General features: G+C 53.2%; 1 protein-coding gene across 2 annotated transcripts in view; it reads right to left on the bottom strand.

The window, feature by feature from the left end:
- Positions 1 to 17,292, bottom strand: part of MGAT5B (alpha-1,6-mannosylglycoprotein 6-beta-N-acetylglucosaminyltransferase B) — a 79,623-nt gene that overhangs the window by 27,667 nt on the left and 34,664 nt on the right. For both annotated transcript variants that reach the window (XM_068151433.1, XM_068151434.1), the window contains exons 4-8: positions 10,502 to 10,614; positions 9,150 to 9,223; positions 7,425 to 7,595; positions 6,441 to 6,605; positions 5,653 to 5,822 (exon numbers count right to left, since the gene is read on the bottom strand). In XM_068151433.1, coding sequence (XP_068007534.1) covers positions 5,653 to 5,822; positions 6,441 to 6,605; positions 7,425 to 7,595; positions 9,150 to 9,223; positions 10,502 to 10,614 — 693 coding nt within the window. The remainder of the gene's footprint in view (positions 1 to 5,652; positions 5,823 to 6,440; positions 6,606 to 7,424; positions 7,596 to 9,149; positions 9,224 to 10,501; positions 10,615 to 17,292) is intronic.

Genomic DNA, 17,292 nt, shown 5'->3' on the forward strand with positions numbered 1-17,292 from the left:
ATCAAGCATGCAGCCTTTCCAATGTCCACAACATCCCACACACCAGCACACCCCAGGATGAACTTCAAAAGCTTGGCCCAGCAGCCCTGAAAGCTCACAGAAACACTGCTCTCAAGTGAGTGGAACATCTGAGGCTCAGGTTTCCTCCCCACCAGTGTGGAGCTCCTAAATCCCACAGCCACACCACACACCTCCACCAGGACCACAAGCAGCTGGTCACTTCTGGCTGTTTGCACAAGCAGTTCCTGGCTCTCCTGCATGGTGGCAGGACTGTGGTTGCCAGCTGGCATAGGAAGGTGAAGCCTGCAGCCTGGGCAGCACCCAGGTTTTCATCTGAACAGATGCAGGACAGAAATATGGCTTTTATCTGCCAGGAAATGATTCAGAATGCTGTTGTCTGGACATGATGTTTCCCTTTGAATGGCCCTTTTGGCAGTCTGAGTGCACCTCAGTGCCTGGGAAACAGCAGCTGCAGGCAAGTGCCAGGCAATGAGGGGAGAGCAGTGGCTGTGGGAGCTGAGCAGCCTCATCCCAGCGTGGTGCCAGCTCTGTTGTGGTGCTGGTTCTGCTGCAGCCCTTCAGAGATTCACAGAATGGTAGGGGTTGGAAGGGACCTCTGAAGATCATCGCGCACAACCTCCCTGCCAAAGCAGGATCACCTAGGGCAGGTCACAGAGGAGCAGAGGGTCTTGAAAGTCTCTAGAGAAGGACACTTCACAGCTTGTTTGGACAGCCTGCTCCAGGGCTCTGTCACCCCCACAGCAAAATGTTTCCTCATGTTGAGGAGGAACTTCCCATCAGAATAGAATAGAATAAACCAGGTTGGAAGAGACCTTCGAGATCATTGAGTCCAACCCATCATCCAACACCACCTAAGCAACTAAACCATGGCTCCAAGCACCCCAGCCAGTCTCCTCCTAAACACCTCCAGCGATGGTGACTCCACCACCTCCCTGGGCAGCACATTCCAGTGGCCAATCTCTCTTTCTGTGAAGAATTTCTTCCTAACATCCAGCCTAAACCTCCCCAGGCACAGCTTGAGATTATGTCCTCTTGTTCTGGTGCTGGTTGCCTGGGAGAAGAGACCAACCCCTGCCTGTCTACAACCTCCCTTCAGGTAGTTGTAGAGAGCAATAAGGTCTTCCCTGAGCCTCCTCTTCTCCAGGCTAAGCAACCCCAGCTCCCTCAGCCTCTCCTCACAGACCCCTCCTCAGCTTTGTTGCCCTTCTCTGGACACCTTCCAGCAACTCAACATCTTTGCTAAAAGATGTTCCAGATGTTCCAGTTTGTGCCTGTTGCCCCTCCTTCTAACACAGAGCACACCCAAGAAGAGAGTGGCCCCTTCTTGACCACCACCCTTCAGATGTTTGCAAATATTAAATAAGATTCCCCCTCAGCCTTCTCTTCTCCAGGCTAACCAGCTGCAGGTCTCTCAGCTTTTCCCCATCAGACAGATGATCCAGTCCCTTCATCATCCTTGTAGCCTCTGTTGGACACTCTCCAGCATGTCCCTGTCCCTCTTGAACTGGCCACAGCTACTGCAGGGCAGGACAAGAGCTGCCAGCATGGGACATGAGCACATGCTTGAATTAAGTGCCCTGCTCTGGCCAGCATGGGGGGCCAGGACTTGACACTGGACCAATTAAGCTCCAAGAACACTTTGTTGTATTCTGACCTCACAAGGCATCAAATCCTGTTTTGGTCAACTTTCTGTCCTGCCCTCTGAGCAGTTCATTTCATGGGGACCACTGCAAAAAGCAGCTTTGGGCATTGCTGAGATCAATGCTCCCCATGGCTGCCAGTAGCTCCCCAAGCCCCTCCCACAGCCCTGCAAAAGCAGCTTGAGATGCCAAACGACCATTACCATGACCTAAGGGCAGGGGTAGGAGCTGGAGTTCCCCACAGCTCCCACTGAGCCCCTTCTCCTGGGGGCAAAGGCTGAGCTCATCCCTCCAGCCTGCCTCTGGCCTGTGAGTGCTCCAGAGGAAGAGCCTTAGCTTAACGCAGCTTCTGCACAGGTACAGCCACTGCTCCAAAGCACTCCTTGTGATTTCCCAACATCTACCCATAAGCTGTCTCATTAACAACCCAGCTCAAGTCCTTCAGGCACTTCCCACTCCTCCCCTACCAAGCAACACAGAGAGGCACACACCAGCCTTGATTCTCACCTCCCTGGAAGCTGATTTTGGCTACCAGAGCAGCACAAGGAAGCTTCCAGCAAGGACCAAGTGTTTGCACTCAGATTTGGGATGGTTCTTCCCTCCTTGCTTTGAGACAGAGCTCAAAAAGATGCTGGCTCCATCCACTGCCCCTTCCCTCCCACCACAAACACAGCTCCTGACCCCCTGCTCCAGCCTGATGCTTTGCCTTCCCCCTGGGGAGCTGCGGATGCCCAGCGATGCTTTGCACCAGCCACCATATCATCCTGTGTCTCACCCCTCACGTGTCAAGATGCATTAGAAGCAGCTCACAAATTCACTGGGACATGCAGAAGAGGACAAACACCTGCCCTGAGTTCAACTACAGGAGAAAAATTGCCCTCTGGCAGGACACAGCAGTGGAATTCCCAGATGTCTGAGGTCTGCAGTGGGTAAAAGAGAAGGAAACCCAGGGCTGAGCTCTGTGGCTTCAATCTCAGATCTCCCAGGGGCATTTAGACAGTGCCTAGCTGAGCCAGTAAGCACACCTGCAGATCCCCAGAGCTCCTTGGCTTCACTCCAGATTAGAAATGGTCCCCAAACAAGGAGCAGAACCATTTCACACTCTAGCTATTCATTGCTTGGCATCTGCTGTTCTCCCCATTAGGGCCCCCCCCCCACCATGCAGAAGTGCCTACCACAGCATGCTCACACTCCCAACCTGTTTTCACCCCCAGACCTCCATCATCATTTTGTTGGGGGGCCAGGGCCTGACTTTTCCTCCTAATTTCCCTGATTCCCAGCATTTCAGAGCCAATCCTGCCCACTGCCTGCGGGTGCTGCTGCATTGCAATCAATAGAGATGCTAACAATGAACAGCTCTCAGATAACTCCTGGCTGGAGTGTGTGCAGGCAAACCTTCCACTGATCCCTTGCCAATGATCAATACACACAGAAAAATCAGCTCAGAAATGTGAAGAGACAAAAACAAACAAACAAAAACCAGGAGAGAGAGTTATTCTGTGCTGAATAATTTATGGGCACCACGGAGTCTTTGCTCTGTGAATGCTGTGCTGGGCACGAGCAGCCACAGCTCTGAGCCATGAAAGGAGCAAGGGGGGTGCCAAAGGAAAATCAACAGTGAGGGAACTCAACATTTCACATTGCTGGAGGAAAATAGCTCAAGCCCAGCCTGACGCTGCTGCTTGCCCTGCAGCAAGCTCAGCAAGAGACACCTGGGAGAGGCAAGGACAAATTTAGCCCCAGTCTGTCAGTGGAGCAAAGCTTTGCTGCTTCAGGAGGCAGCACAGGGCGGGAGAGAGGAGAAATCAGAGTACCTGGGCTGACCCTTCCACGCTGGCATAGCTTTAGCTTTGCTTCTCCTCACACCCCAGCTCCAGCCTCTTGCACATCCCACTGCTCTCTGCCTACCAAACCCTGCCCAGAACTCTGGCTACAGGTGAGGATGGCTGCAACAAGGAACCCAAGATTAACTATTAGCACAACTCAGGATTAATTACATGTACTCTGCTGAGCCTCCTGCTCGAGCCAAGGCTTATCTCAGCTCTCCCTGGAGCCACTGCTAACGCTGCACCAGCCAGACAGCTGAGACATCACTGACAGACCTGCCAGCACCAAGAGCAGGACTGCTGGCACTGCTCAGGGGAACCTCTGCGCCCCCCATCCAGCTTCTGAAGGGCTGCAGGAGGGTCCCAGGGAACACTGGGCTCAAGTCAGAGAGACAGACAGGACCAAGCTACAGCCCCATGTCCTGCCTCTGCTCACCCCAGCCCCATCACCGTGGAGATGGACTTGTGATGTGGGTCCATCCTTCAGAATGCCATCACAGGTAGGCACAGAACTCATGCCAAAGGAGGTGAGAATGGTTTCTGTCACTGAACACTGAAGCACAAGATAAGCAGTCCCAGCCTGGCTCCCTCACTCCCCAGCACAGCTGCGAAGGGGAAGAGACAGAGCTGCTGTTCTCAGGCATCCCAGGAGAGACATCCAAATCCACGTCAGCAGAGGAGGTCTGATCACTGCAAAACTGATCTCGAAGCTCCCCCACTTCTGAGGGAGGTAGAACACCACAGGCAGCTCTCTCCAGCGCCACTCCAGCCTTCCATCAGAGGCAAAACGGAGGCGGTAAACCCCTCCGTAAGGCTCAGCCAGCTCCTTCCCCTCATTAAATGACCACCCCGAGGCTCTTCATTGCAAAACACAAACAAGAACCACACCACACCAACAAGAGAACCCTCCCAGCCATTAGTTTCTTTCACCCTTGAGCGCAGGGCCATTATTTAGAGCGGCAATTTAGCTCAGCAGGCTGCGGGGAGCTCGCCTTGCTGCACGCCTGCCTCTGTGAGAAGCCGCTGCTGCCTTCTGCATGTAGGACCAGGACCATTTTATTTCTTGACTTTTTTCTCTTTCGGACTTAACTAGCTGGGAGCTGATTCCTTTCATTAATTCGGAATGCTGCAGGGGCTGGGTTGGGGTTTTTTGGGGGTTTTGGGTTGGGGTTTTCCCCCGCCCAGGATTGTTGGGATTGTATTTGGGCTTTTTTTCCCCCATTCCCATTTCAGAGTAGCTCATTATGAGGCTGAGGCTGGCTTAGCATCACCCAAAACCTGCCCAGTCTCCAAGGCAGCTTGAGGCTTTTCTTGATTTATAACCCATCCTAGTTTGCCTTTTCCCTAGTGCCTGCCCTCCACTTGAGATCATAGAATCATAGAACTGTTAGGGTTGGAAGGGAGCTCAAGGCTCAGCCAGTTCCAACCCCCTGCCATGGGCCAGGGACACCTCACACTACAGCAGGTTGCTCAGAGCCACATCCAGCCTGGCCTTAAAAACCTCCAGGGATGAGGCTTCCACCACCTCCCACAGGAGCTGAGGAAACCTTGAGAGGTTGCAGGAGGCAGCAGCATCATCCAAGTAAGTCCAGAACTCCAGCAGCAGAGAAGGATGCAGTACATGGTTACAGAATCATAGAACTGTTGAGGTTGGAAGAAACCTGTAAGATCAGCAAGTCCAACAGCTTGCCTTGAGCTTGCCATGCCACCACCACTACTGCTAAGCCACTGTTGCTACACCACGTCCCTGAGCACCACATCCACATGGCTCTTAAATACCTCCAGGAAGGGAGACTGCACTACTGCCCTGGCCAGCCCATTCCCCTTTGGGGAAAGAAATTGTCCCCCATGTCCAATGGTGCCACTTGAGGCCATTTCCTCTCATCCTGTCACTTGTTCCTTGGGAGAAGAGGCTGACCCCCACCTGGCTGCAACCTCCGTTCATGGAGCTGTGGAGAGTGAGAAGGTTTCCCCTCAGCCTCCTTTTCTCCAAGCTGAACAACCCCAGTTTTTCCAAGTGCTCCTCCCAAAACCTGTTCCCCAGACCCTTCATCAGCTTTGTTGCCCTACTCTGGACCTGCTCCAGCCCCTCAATGTAACCCACACACGTGCAGGGGACAGACACTCTTGAGGGAACCATGCATCTACAGCACCACAGCACCCACCTCTGCAGCTCCTTCAGGGAGACAGTGACCCTCAGGCTGTGTCCCAGGAGGAAGAGGGCAGCCAAGATGTCAGCCCACTGCACCATCTCACCCAGTGGACCTCCCTTCAGCACACGTGGACTGAAAACATCTCCCGACTCCTCTGTCAGGAAGCCAATGTGGATCAGGATCTGGAGAGACAAGAAGGGTCAGTGCTGATGTGCTGGGGGAAAAGGACCATTTGGGGTTTCCAGCCCAAACTGATTTATTTCTCCCATTCCCTCCAAGTCTGGGAAATCAGCTGGATGCAAAGCCAGCTGATCTATGCCAAATCAGGAAAGACACCTGGCTGTTTACCAGCTCCCCTCAACCAGTGCATCCTGAGAACAGATTCATGCTCCTGATGGGCAACACCCTCCATCCCATGGAGTGCAACCAGATGTCCTGGCACACAGGGACCAAAAGGCATGGCACCACAGAAACACACACAGGAGGTGCAGCACCTTCAGCACCTCCACAGAGAGGATGTGCCAGACCCTCTGCATGCTGCGAGGGCTCTCTGTTGGCCAGATGCTGCCTCTCCCCCACCAGCACCTCCACATTTCACCTCATTCTTCAGCAACCCCAGCCCTACAACCTCCCAAACGTGTGCAGGGTTGCTCCTGCAGACCCCAGACCGACCCTGCAGGCCCACGTGCTGCTTCCAGAAATGAAGTCTCCTCCCAGCTCCCTCAGAGCCCAGCTGCCTCCATTCCCAACGGCTCAGCCTCTCCATCTCCCCACCACACCCCCCCGGCAGTTGCTCCTACGTGTTTCTGGTCCCGCTGCTGGCCCTTCAGCTTCTGCTCGAGGCGCCGAGCTCCCCGCAGCCACTGCTGGGCCAGGTGCCTGATCCTCTTCTTCATGAAGCTGAGGGACTCCTTGCCCGTGCCGATCAGCTCCAGCAGCTGAGACAGGTCGCTCTGGAAAGCTGCCTGGGAAAAGAGCATGCTCTGCACTTGGAGTGTGAGGAAAGGCTGCCACAGGGGTTGCCAGGGGCTTGCCCATCGCAGCAGAGATGCTGTGGGTCCTTCCTGGCAGGACAGCTTGTCCTGCTGCCACCAGATGTCTGCTTAACGCACCAAATCCCAGGGGCCCTGTTACACCCAGATCATCGTGGGACATCCCAGATTCCCCAGCACAGGAGAGGCACGGACCTGTTGGAACAGGGCCAGGCAAAGCCACAAACAAAATCTGAAGGCTGGAAGCCCTCTGCTGTGAGGGCAGGATGAGAGAGTTGGGGTTGTTCAGCTGGGAGAAAAGAAGGCTTCAGGGAAACCTTCTCGTGGCCTTTCAGCGCTTAAAGGATCCAATCAGAATGCTGGGGACAGAGGTTTCAGCAGGGCTGGTAGTGACAGGACATAGGGGTTGATTTGAAACTAAAAGAGGGAGATTCATACTAGAGAGAAGGAAAAAAATTGTTTACCCTGAGGGTGGTAAGACCCTGGCCCAGGTTGCCCAGAGAGGTGGCAGATGCTCCATCCCTGGAAGCATTGCAGGTCAGGTTCAGGCAGTCTGGGGCTCTGAGCAACCTGCTCTAGTTGTAGATGCCCCTGCTCACAGCATGTGGCTTGGACTAGATGACATTCAAGGCTTCCTTCCAACCCAACCCATTCTGTGGTTCTATGAAGACCCTTGTGAGGCATCAGGGCCCTGCTGGCTCTGGGCACGTTCACTTCCAGCAGCCTGGAAGCCACCAGCTTCCCCTTTAGCCCCCCAGGACCAGCAGGACACAGACTGCCCCCACACCTTACCTGCCCGCGGGGCAGTGGTGGTGGGGAAGGCAAAGGTGTGGTGCGGTTTCTCCAGGGCAGGGGAGGGCAGAACCACTCCACTTCGCTGAGGTAGATGAGGAAGGAGCACTCGGTGCCATCCACGCCGAAAAAAGCATAGCAGGGGTCCGAGGTCCACCTGGCCCTCATCCACTGCAAGGGGGCAAAGAGACACGTGGGGCTCACACACCCTCTGAGCTGCCCCTGCTATGGGCAACCTCCCCTCTCCATCCCCTTCTCTAGTTGGGAGCTAGAAGTGAAGGGCAGACGGTGGAGTAAGGGCTGCACACCAGCACACTCCCAGCACCAGATGTCTGCCTGCCTTGAGCCTCCAGTGCCAGCGGAGCAGGGAGAGCCAGGAGAGTTTGCTGGGGCCTCCTGGGATTTCTAGCACTGCTTCCAGCATCAGACAAGTGCCTTCCCTGGGGGCACAGCCATTAGTCCCTGGGAAATGGCACACCACAGGGGTGTCTTCTCATTAGCTTTGCTGGGGATTGAGGCAAGCTGCTGATCTCATTGCCCTGGGGGGCACAGTGTGGCAAGGAGACAGATCCCTCAGCAGTCCCCAAGGAGGATTTCACATGAAGGAGAATAACCAGCAGCTGGGGCAGCAATTTATCATCCTCCACAACAGCTCTGGCCAGCATCTCCCTAATTCAACCACAACCCCAAATCTCCTCTGGTTGCTGGGCCCAAGATGCAGAAGGCAGCAATCACCCCAAGAGGATATCAAATCGCAGCCTTCCACAATTACATTCCCAATTTACTCAAATCATGGAAGGAAAGGATGCCTGGCACCAAGGGAAAGAGAAAACCACACACACCCAGTATCATTTTAATGAACCTTTCAAAATCTTCTCAGGGAGACCTTGCCTCTGCAGAAGCCTGAGCTGGAAGTAGGAGGCTGGGAATGGGAGTGAAGAGAGAGATGCTTTTACTTACAGTGAGGGTGGTGGGACACTGGAACAGGTTGCCCAGGGAAGTTGTGGATGCCCCTGGGCATCCCTGGAGGTGTCCAAGGCCAAATTAGATGGGGCCTTGAGCAATCTGGTCTAGTGGGAGTTGTCCCTGCCCATGGCAGTGAGGTTGGAACTAGATGGTCTTTAAGGTCCCTTCCAACCCAAACCGTTCTATGAATCTATGATGAATTAGTTCATGTAAACACACTCTCTGGCACAGCAGTCATGCCCTGGGCCACATGCCAGCCTGTGTTCAGGTGTAAAGAGCAGGCTGTTAGAGATTGAGGTCCTGGCCACCTTAATGAAATGCTCTTCTGTGCCATCCTGAGACTCCTCCCCTGCCACTAGTGAATGCTCCAGATAGTTACAGAGGAGCTGGCAATGCTTTCTCCTCACCACACTTCTGCCATTAAGCACAGAAATCAAACTAAAACTGCAGGTGTGTGCCTTGTAATTAGGGGGAAAGAGTTCCATTTGTATGGCAAAGGCTCCCAGAGAAGGTTGGATTCTCCTGTGTGGTCATCTTCCCACAGCACACATCTGCTTTGCTTTCCACATCTTTGGCTCTGCTTTTCCTTCTGCAACAGCCCATACCTTTTCCACTTGAAAGCCAGGAGTTTTCTTCTGGAAAGCATCCCTCTCCCTACTTCCCTTCTCAGTTTAACATCCAGGCTCACTGCTTTGGGCCCTTCCCAGCCTCTCCTCTCCCAGGTTGAGACCCTCCCCAAGACATGAAATCCTGACTCACCTCCACTTTCCCAGCACAGTCAGGGTACTTGGGGTCCCTGGGCACCTCACACTGGTCCCTCCTGCCTTCCAACACTGCAGAAAGACAATTTGGGTATGAGGAAAGGCAGGACATGCTGGCAGAGCAGGTACAAAACCACGATGGGATGGGACTACCAACCCCTAAGCACTTTCACTGGCACCACAGCTGGGCCAGCAGACAGCTCTATCCCACTTCATGGAGCAGGACACCAAGATTTGAAGCATATTCCCCAAGGTCAGGGAGGAAACAGAGACAGCCCACCACAGCCCTGCTTCAATGCTGAGAGCAGATTCTTCTTTTCTAAATCTCAGCAGGTCTCTCTCTGTCACCTCCCTGCTCCTCCCAGCCTGGTCCAGACCCCAGGTCCTGTTAATCACCTACAAGCAGGCTGCTGTGCCCAGGGAAGCATTTGCCAGCCTCCACACTGTACACTTACAGTGAAAGTTGTCCTGCTGAGCTGTCAAGAGAAGCCTCAGCCCCCAAGGTCAGTCCCAGAATAATCCACAACTCTAGCTAAGAGGGGAACAGATCTTTTCTTCCTATGTGGTTGGATTAACAGAAGACACCACCCCTACTGTAACCTCCCCTTAAGCATGAGGTGGAAGAGACAATGGAAGCATCTTCTGCTTGGTGATGCCAGCCCAAATCCTGGGAACCATGCAGATGTCTGCAGAAACAGCCCAGTGGAGCCCAGCAGCCCTCCCAGCACTGCCAGAGTGGGATGGAAATGACTGTCCTGGCACTGGATGCCAGTTCCTGGGCTTTGGATTCAAACCACCACATTTTTCTATCCCAGTGTTTGTGCTGGCCCTGCTCCTCACCTTTAACTCAGCATTTAATTTGGTGGCATTCATTTCTGCCAGCAACCCAGGTTTGTCATCATCCCTGCCCCTTGCAGACCTGAGTTGCTTAGGTCTTGTTCTTCTGCAAATTCACCTTCCCTGCTCAAGTCCTCCTGAGCTAAGCGAGGCAACGCTTTTAGAACATTCCTGCTGCCAGGGCCCCTGGAGGTGGTGCCCTACACAGCCTTCCTGGCTGTAATAGCAAGATGAGAGTCCTAGAAACCTCTGAGGAGGCTCAGACCACACTCCAGGACTCCTCTCCTCCAAGAGATGGTATGACCATGTGCTGCTTCAGCAGAGGGTTGGACACAAACAGCCCTAAGAGGTCTGCCAAAGAGCTTCAGGTGCCCTGCTTAGTGCTGTAGACATGAGGGAGTTGAGCAACCTCAGGTTCACATCCATTCTCCTGCATTTACCCCAGCTTTCCATGGGAGGCTTGGCTGCAGGACACACAGAAGTCTGGAGCACAGGGACCCTGGGGCCACTCACCTTTGCCATTCAGGAGGCTGTTCCGGAGAATCTGATCAACTTTTATTGCGATGTCTGAGACGTTTTGAGCTATAGCTTGGATCCTCTCCATCAACCCAGCAGCTGGCTGGAACCTGGCAAGAAAAACAGACCCTGAAAACTTGGTATCCCCCCCTGGTGACATCCAAGGGTGCCTGTAGCAAACTTGCCATCCCTGGAAGCTTCCAGCAGGTTGAAGTTGTCTCCAGGATGCAACATGGGAACATGCTCTAGAGAGACCACAGAGTATTGTGTCTAGTTCTGGGCTCCCCAGTTCGAGAGGCACAGTGTCCAAGGGAGGCTAGGAGGGTAATGAAGGAATTGGAACATCTGTCTGATGAGGAAAGTCTGAGAGACCTGGGGGCTCTTTAGACTGGAAAAGAGAAGACTGAAAGGAGATCTGATCAATGTTCACAAATATCTGAAGGGTGGGTGCCAAGAAAAAGGGGCAGACTCATTTCAGTGGTGCCCTGTGATAGGGCCAGGAGCCATGGACACAAACTGGAACACAGGAGGCTCCAGCTCAACATGAGCTTACTGTGAGGGTTCTGGAGCCCTGGAACAGGCTCCCCAGAGAGGTTGTGGAGCCTTCTTCTCTGGAGACTTTCAATACCCACCTGGGTGAAATCCTGTGTGACCTGCCCTAGGTGATCCTGCTTTGGCAGGGAGGTTGGACTGCATGATCTCTGGTGATCCCTTCCAACCCCTAACGTTCTGTGTTGTTGGCCATTGGAATGTGCTGCCCAGGGAGGTGGTGGAGTCACCATCCCTGGAAGGGTTCAAGAGGGAATTGGACATGGCACTTGGTGCCATGGTTTAGTCATGAGCTCTGTGGTGACAGGTTGGACTTGATGATCTTTGAGGTCTCTTCCAACCTTGGTGACTCTGTGATTCCATGGCCTGGCTCAGTGTGTACCAGGCACGGAGGTCGCTGCCATCCAAGAGGTTGAATTAAAACCCTACAGAAATCAGCATTCTGCTGTGTTCCACATTGTGCTGATAAAACACAGCTACATCTGTGCATTTTACACAGGGAAGCATTAAATAGGCTGGAAAAAATTGGTTTTCTAATTTCAGATGTGCTCTGTTTGAAAAATCCTCTGCGGTGATCATTGGCCTCGTGGTGCACGTAGGAAGCCGTGCTGGGGAGAGAGGGTGGGGGGCAAAGAGAGAGAGGGAAGGAAAAAGTACAGGGAAAGGCAGGCAAAGCTGGAGGAGGGCTGAGGATGGGTCTGGAGCAGAATGCAGACAGCTGCAAGACAGGCAGGACATGTGGGTGGCTGAGCTGGTCCCACCATCAGAGATGTAGGTGAGAGGATTTCCAGGGAATGGAATGGACCAGGTTGGAAAAGACCTTCAAGATCATCAAGTCCAACCTACCACCCAACACCATCTAATCAACTAAACCATGGCACCAAGTGCCTCATCCAGGCTCTTCCTAAACACCTCCAGGGATGGTGACTCCACCACCTCCCTGGGCAGCACATTCCAAGGCCAATCACTCTCTCTATGAAGAATTTCTTCCTAACATCCAACCTGAACCTCCCTGGCACGGCTTGAGAGTGTGTCCTCTTGTTCTGGTGCTGTTTGCCTGGGAGAAGAGACCAACCCCCTCCTGGCTACAACCTCCTTTCAGGTAGTTGTAGACAGCAATGAGGTCTCCCCTGAACCTCCTCTTATCCAGGCTAAGCAACCCTTGCTCCCTCAGCCTCTCCTGATATGCTGAGGGAGCTGGTGAGGAGCATCAGGGACAAGGTGTGGTGACAGGGTCCAGGGATTCCACAAGGGCCTGTGGTGATATGGCAAGGGGCAATGGTTCAAACCTACCCTGCTGTAGTTTCAGACTGGACATCAGGAAGAAGTTCTTTACTATGAGGGTGGTGGAACACTGGAACAGGTTGCTCAGAGAAGTTGTGGATGCCTCATCCCTGGAAGTGTTTAAAACCAAGCTGGGTGAGGCTTTGAGCAGCTTGGTCTGGTGGAAGGTGTCCCTGCCCATGGCCAGGGAGTTAAAACTAGGTATCTTTCAGGTCCCTTCCAACTTGAGCCATTCTGTGATTGTGTGCCAGGGTGCCAAGGTGAGCATCAGCAGCACCACAGGAACCAGGGCAGAGCTGGGTGATGCAGCCCTAGCACAGCCCACGGGCACCTTCCCACCATGCTTGAGATGAGATTCCACCAGCTCCAGCAGCTGTGTGTGCCATCTATCAAACTAAACCTCACAGTCACCACCCCCACCTGGGTGAGCAGCACCATTAAACCCATCTACACTGCCAGGATGGAGCGACAGAGCCCTGTGAAGAGCTGAGCATCAATTAGAACCTGCTATAACCTAAGAAAGGGCAAGGCAGCTCCATCCATCAGCAGTGGTGCCCTGCCAGGCTTGTCAAGGAGCAAGCTCTTCACCTCCAACCCCTCTGCCTGCTGTTTCCACCACATCTTGACGAGCATGGTTATCACAGTAAATAATCTCCCCTTCTGCAGCAGCTGGGTCATAAGTTTTAGCTCCTGCTGCTGCCAGGCTCATTAGAATACAAGGAAATGTCAGAGGCAGCGAGCAAAACCAAAAGAGCTACCTTGGATACTCCTGGCAGGGGGGAAAAAAAAGAAAATTAATAAAAAATTGCTGATGTCAGGTCCTTCCTGGCGAAGTTTTATGTTTGTTCTCCAGCAGATCAGTGAACCTGAAGGTTGGGATTTAAAGTCCCCGTGTCCTCGAGGCTAAAAAAAATCCCAGCTTTATGAACCGCTACTGCTTCGCTTGTTGATTTAAAGTCCATTCTCCAGCAGTGAGCAGCCCACATTTTTCCTTCTGGCGTGCTTTATGACCATCAATATTCAGCCTGCATACCTCCACAGGGAGCCACACATCCCAGACTCTTAAGAAATAACAATTAAATGCAGAGGACACCATTGCCCCCGAGTAACTTTCAACCTTTGCAGGGAATAAACCCCAGGTATCCTGCCAGCAGCTGTCACCGCTGCAGCGGGGAGGTTGCTCACGAGGCCCTGGACAATATGGGCACAGAAATGGCCTGTGATGAGCTCTGCTTCTCAGCATGGCTCTGAGAGGATAAAACGCTCCCAGGGTGAGGGCTGCAAGGCACAGCCAGCCCTGGAAGTTCGTGAACCTTCCGTTTCTGCAGCCTGCGCGTCCACCGGTGAGCAGCTGCCACAGAATCACAGGATCAACCAGGTTGGAAAAGACCTCAGAGATCATCAAGTCCAACCTGTTACCTAACACCTCCTGGCAGCTAAACCACGGCTCCAAGTGCCACAGCCAAGCCTTTTTTTGAACACCCCCAGAGACACTGACTCCACCACCTCCCTGGGCAGCACATCCCAATGGCCAATTACTCTTTCTGGGAAGAACTTCCTCCTCACCTCCAGCCTAAACTTCCCCTGGGACAGCTGGAGACTGTGTCCTCTTGTTCTGGTGCTGGTTGCCTGGGAGAAGAGACCAACCCCCACCTGGCTACAACCTCCTTTCAGGAAGTTGTAGAGAGCAGTAAGGTCTCCCCTGAGCCTCCTCTTCTTGGGGCTGTCAGAGCATGCAGGTGATGGAGAGAACCCAGGGAACAGCTGGGATGGGCATTTTAAGAGCAAACATTGCAAGGATGCAGTGAATTTAGAGCCAGCAAGACTAGCCTCCTGCTCCAACAGCAGCAGAGGGGCCTTAGCTTGGTAGGGATGCCCCACAGCTGCCTCCATCACAAGAAGAGAGGACAAGCACAGCAGCCCTGCTCCCACACCTCAGAGCACCCAGATTAGCACAGCAGCCCTGCTCCCACACCTCAGAGCACCCAGATTAGCACAGCAGCCCTGCTCCCACACCTCAGAGCACCCAGATTAGCACAGCAGCCCTGCTCCCACACCTCAGAGCACCCAGATTAGCACAGCAGCCCTGCTCCCACACCTCAGAGCACCCAGATTAGCACAGCAGCCCTGCTCCCACACCTCAGAGCACCCAGATTAGCACAGCAGCCCTGCTCCCACACCTCAGAGCACCCAGATTTGCCCACAAGCCAACCTCTGCCTCCTTCCAGAAGCCCTCCCACTTCTCCTGTGGGTCCAGACTCACTTCCAAACAAACAATTAATTAAGTGAATCTCAAAAGGCAGTGGCAACCTCAATCCCCTTCTCCTTTCTGATGACCTCAGCTCAGCCAGAGCTGGGCACCCAGAAACACATTCAGATGAACATCAGGACCATCATCCTAAATGAATGGCTTCTTTCCAGGTGCAGCCTTGCGATCAGCCAAGTCCTGCTGGAGCTCCAGCCGCAGCAGGGGTTTTATCTGGGTGATGGGTCCGACCTAGCACCTCCACCAGCCTGCCCAGCTCCTGTAAACTGCAGCTGCTCCCAAACACAAAGATTCCTGGCCCTTTGATGTCTGATCAGCTGCCTCAGACAGCACTTCCAGTTCTCACAAACAAGACAGCTGCTTTGCCTGAGCTCTGCAAGGCTTTGCCTGAAAGACAGAGGGTCACTGTGAAGTGACACACAAAAAACCCCTCCCATGCACCATGGGTCTTGGTACGTGTTAAGGAGATGGGGAGAACAGTGAGAGACAACCCTCAAAAATAAGGACCCAGCCTGGCCTCTCCCTCTGTGTGGGTGGTTTGATCTGCTGGGCAACAAGAGCAACACCTGAGCAGCAAACTTCATGTAATGTATTAAGTGATGACAGGAAGGTTAAGTGTGAGTTACATCACCTAGCATTAGAGGGATTTGCCACCTGGGCAAGGGACAAGAAAATAAGGCATTTAAAACCACCTCAAAGGCAGGAAGGTTTTCTGTAGCTTGTCAGAACTTGATGCCTTATCTTTAGTAACTGGAGACACTGGGAAGGACAAGCTAAGTGGCTCACTCTGCTCGGTGACAGCTCTTCAGAGGAGAGGCTAAGAGATCTGGGGCTCTTCAGCCTGGAAAAAAAGAGCAAACTGAGAGGGCATCTTATCAATGCATATAAATATATCTGAAGATTAGTGGTCCTGGGGATGGGGCCAGATTCTTCTCAGTAGTAGCCAGTGATAGGATGAGGAACAATGGATGTATATTCAATCAAAGGAAATTCCATCTCAACGTGAGAAGAAAATTCTTTACTGTGAGGGTAGCAGAGCACTGGAGCAGGCTGCCCAGGCAGGTTGTAGAGTCTCCTTCTCTGGAGATCTTCAAAGCCCACCTGGAAATCTTCCTGTGTGACCTGCCCTAAGTGGTCCTGCTTTGGAGAGAGTGTGGAGGACGCAGTCTCAAGCTGTGCCAGGGGAGGTTTAGGCTGGAGTTGGGGAAAAAGTTCTTCCCAGAAAGAGTAATTGGCCATTGGAATGTGCTGCCCAGGGAGGTGGTGGAGTCCCTGTCCCTGGAGGTGCTCTAAAAAGGCTTGGCTGTGGCACTTGGAGCCATGGTTTAGCTTTCATGAAGTGTTGGGTGACAGGTTGGACTTGATGATCTCTGAGGTCTTTTTCAACCTTATTGATTCTATGATCTGTGGAGGTCCCTTCCAACCCTTAGCATTCTCTGATTCTATGACAAGTGGTGACAAGTACAAACTAGAACACCAGAGGCTTCACTTGAAGTTAAGAAAAGCTTCTTTACTTTGAGGGTGCCATAGCCCCAGAACAGGCTGCCCACAGAGGTTGTGGAGTCTCCTTCCCTGGAAAGACACCAAACCCACCTGGATGTGTTCCTACGCAACCTGATCTAGGCAAACCTGCTCTAGCAGAGGGCTTGGACTCGAAGATCTCCAGACCTCCATTCCCACACTAGTCTCTGATCCTGTAAGCAGCAATGAAACATTCAACTACACCTCCCTAGCTGCCATAGCATGCCAGCATGGGCCTCACCAGTGCAGAAGATTCACGGAATCAGCCAGGTTGGAAGGGAACTCCAAGATCATCAAGTCCAACTGATCACCCAACCCTAACTAATCAACTAGACCGTGGCACTGAGTGCCTCATCCAGGCTTTTCTTAAACATCTCTAAGGATGCTGACCCCACCACCTCCCTGGGCAGCCCATTCCAATGGCCAATCTCTCTTTCTGGGAAGAATTTTTGAGATCAAGCCTAAACTTCCCCCTGGTACAGCTTGAGACTGTGTCCTCTTGTTCTGGTGCTGGTTGCCTGGGAGAAGAGACCAACCCCCACCTGCCTACAACCTCCCTTCAGGGAGTTGTAGACAACAATAAGGTCTCCCCTGAGCCTCCTCTTCTGCAGGCTCAGCAACCCCAGCTCCCTCAGCCTCTCCTCACAGGGCTGTGCTCCAGACCCCTCCCCAGCCTCGTTGCCCTTCTCTGGACACATCCAAGCATGTCAAAATCTTTCTTGAATTGAGGAGCCCAGAAGTGAACACAGTAGAATCATAGATTGTCAGGCTTGGAAGGGACCTCAAGGCTCAGCCAGTTCCAACCCCCCTGCCATGGGCAGGGACACCTCACACTACAGCAGGTTGCTCACAGACACATCCAGCCTGGCTGCAAAAACCTCCAGGGATGAGGCTTCCACCACCTCCCTGGGCAACCTGTGCCAGTCTCTCACCACCCCCATGGGGAAGAACTTCTTCCTGACACCCAATCTCAATCTACCCATTTCTAGCTTTGCTCCATCCCCCCCAGTCCTATCACTCCCTGACAGCCTCAAAAGTCCCTCCCCAGCCTTCTTGAAGCCTGCTGCAGATCCTGGAAGGCCACAAGAAGGTCTCCTCAGAGCCTTCTCTTCTCCAGATTGAACAACCCCAACTCTCTCACTCTGTCCTCATAGCAGAGGTGCTCCAG

The sequence above is a fragment of the Melanerpes formicivorus genome, unplaced genomic scaffold (assembly GCF_026170545.1).
Source record: "Melanerpes formicivorus ecotype bairdi unplaced genomic scaffold, bMelFor1.0.p_v2 SCAF_21, whole genome shotgun sequence".
NCBI classification, from domain to species: Eukaryota; Metazoa; Chordata; class Aves; order Piciformes; family Picidae; genus Melanerpes; species Melanerpes formicivorus.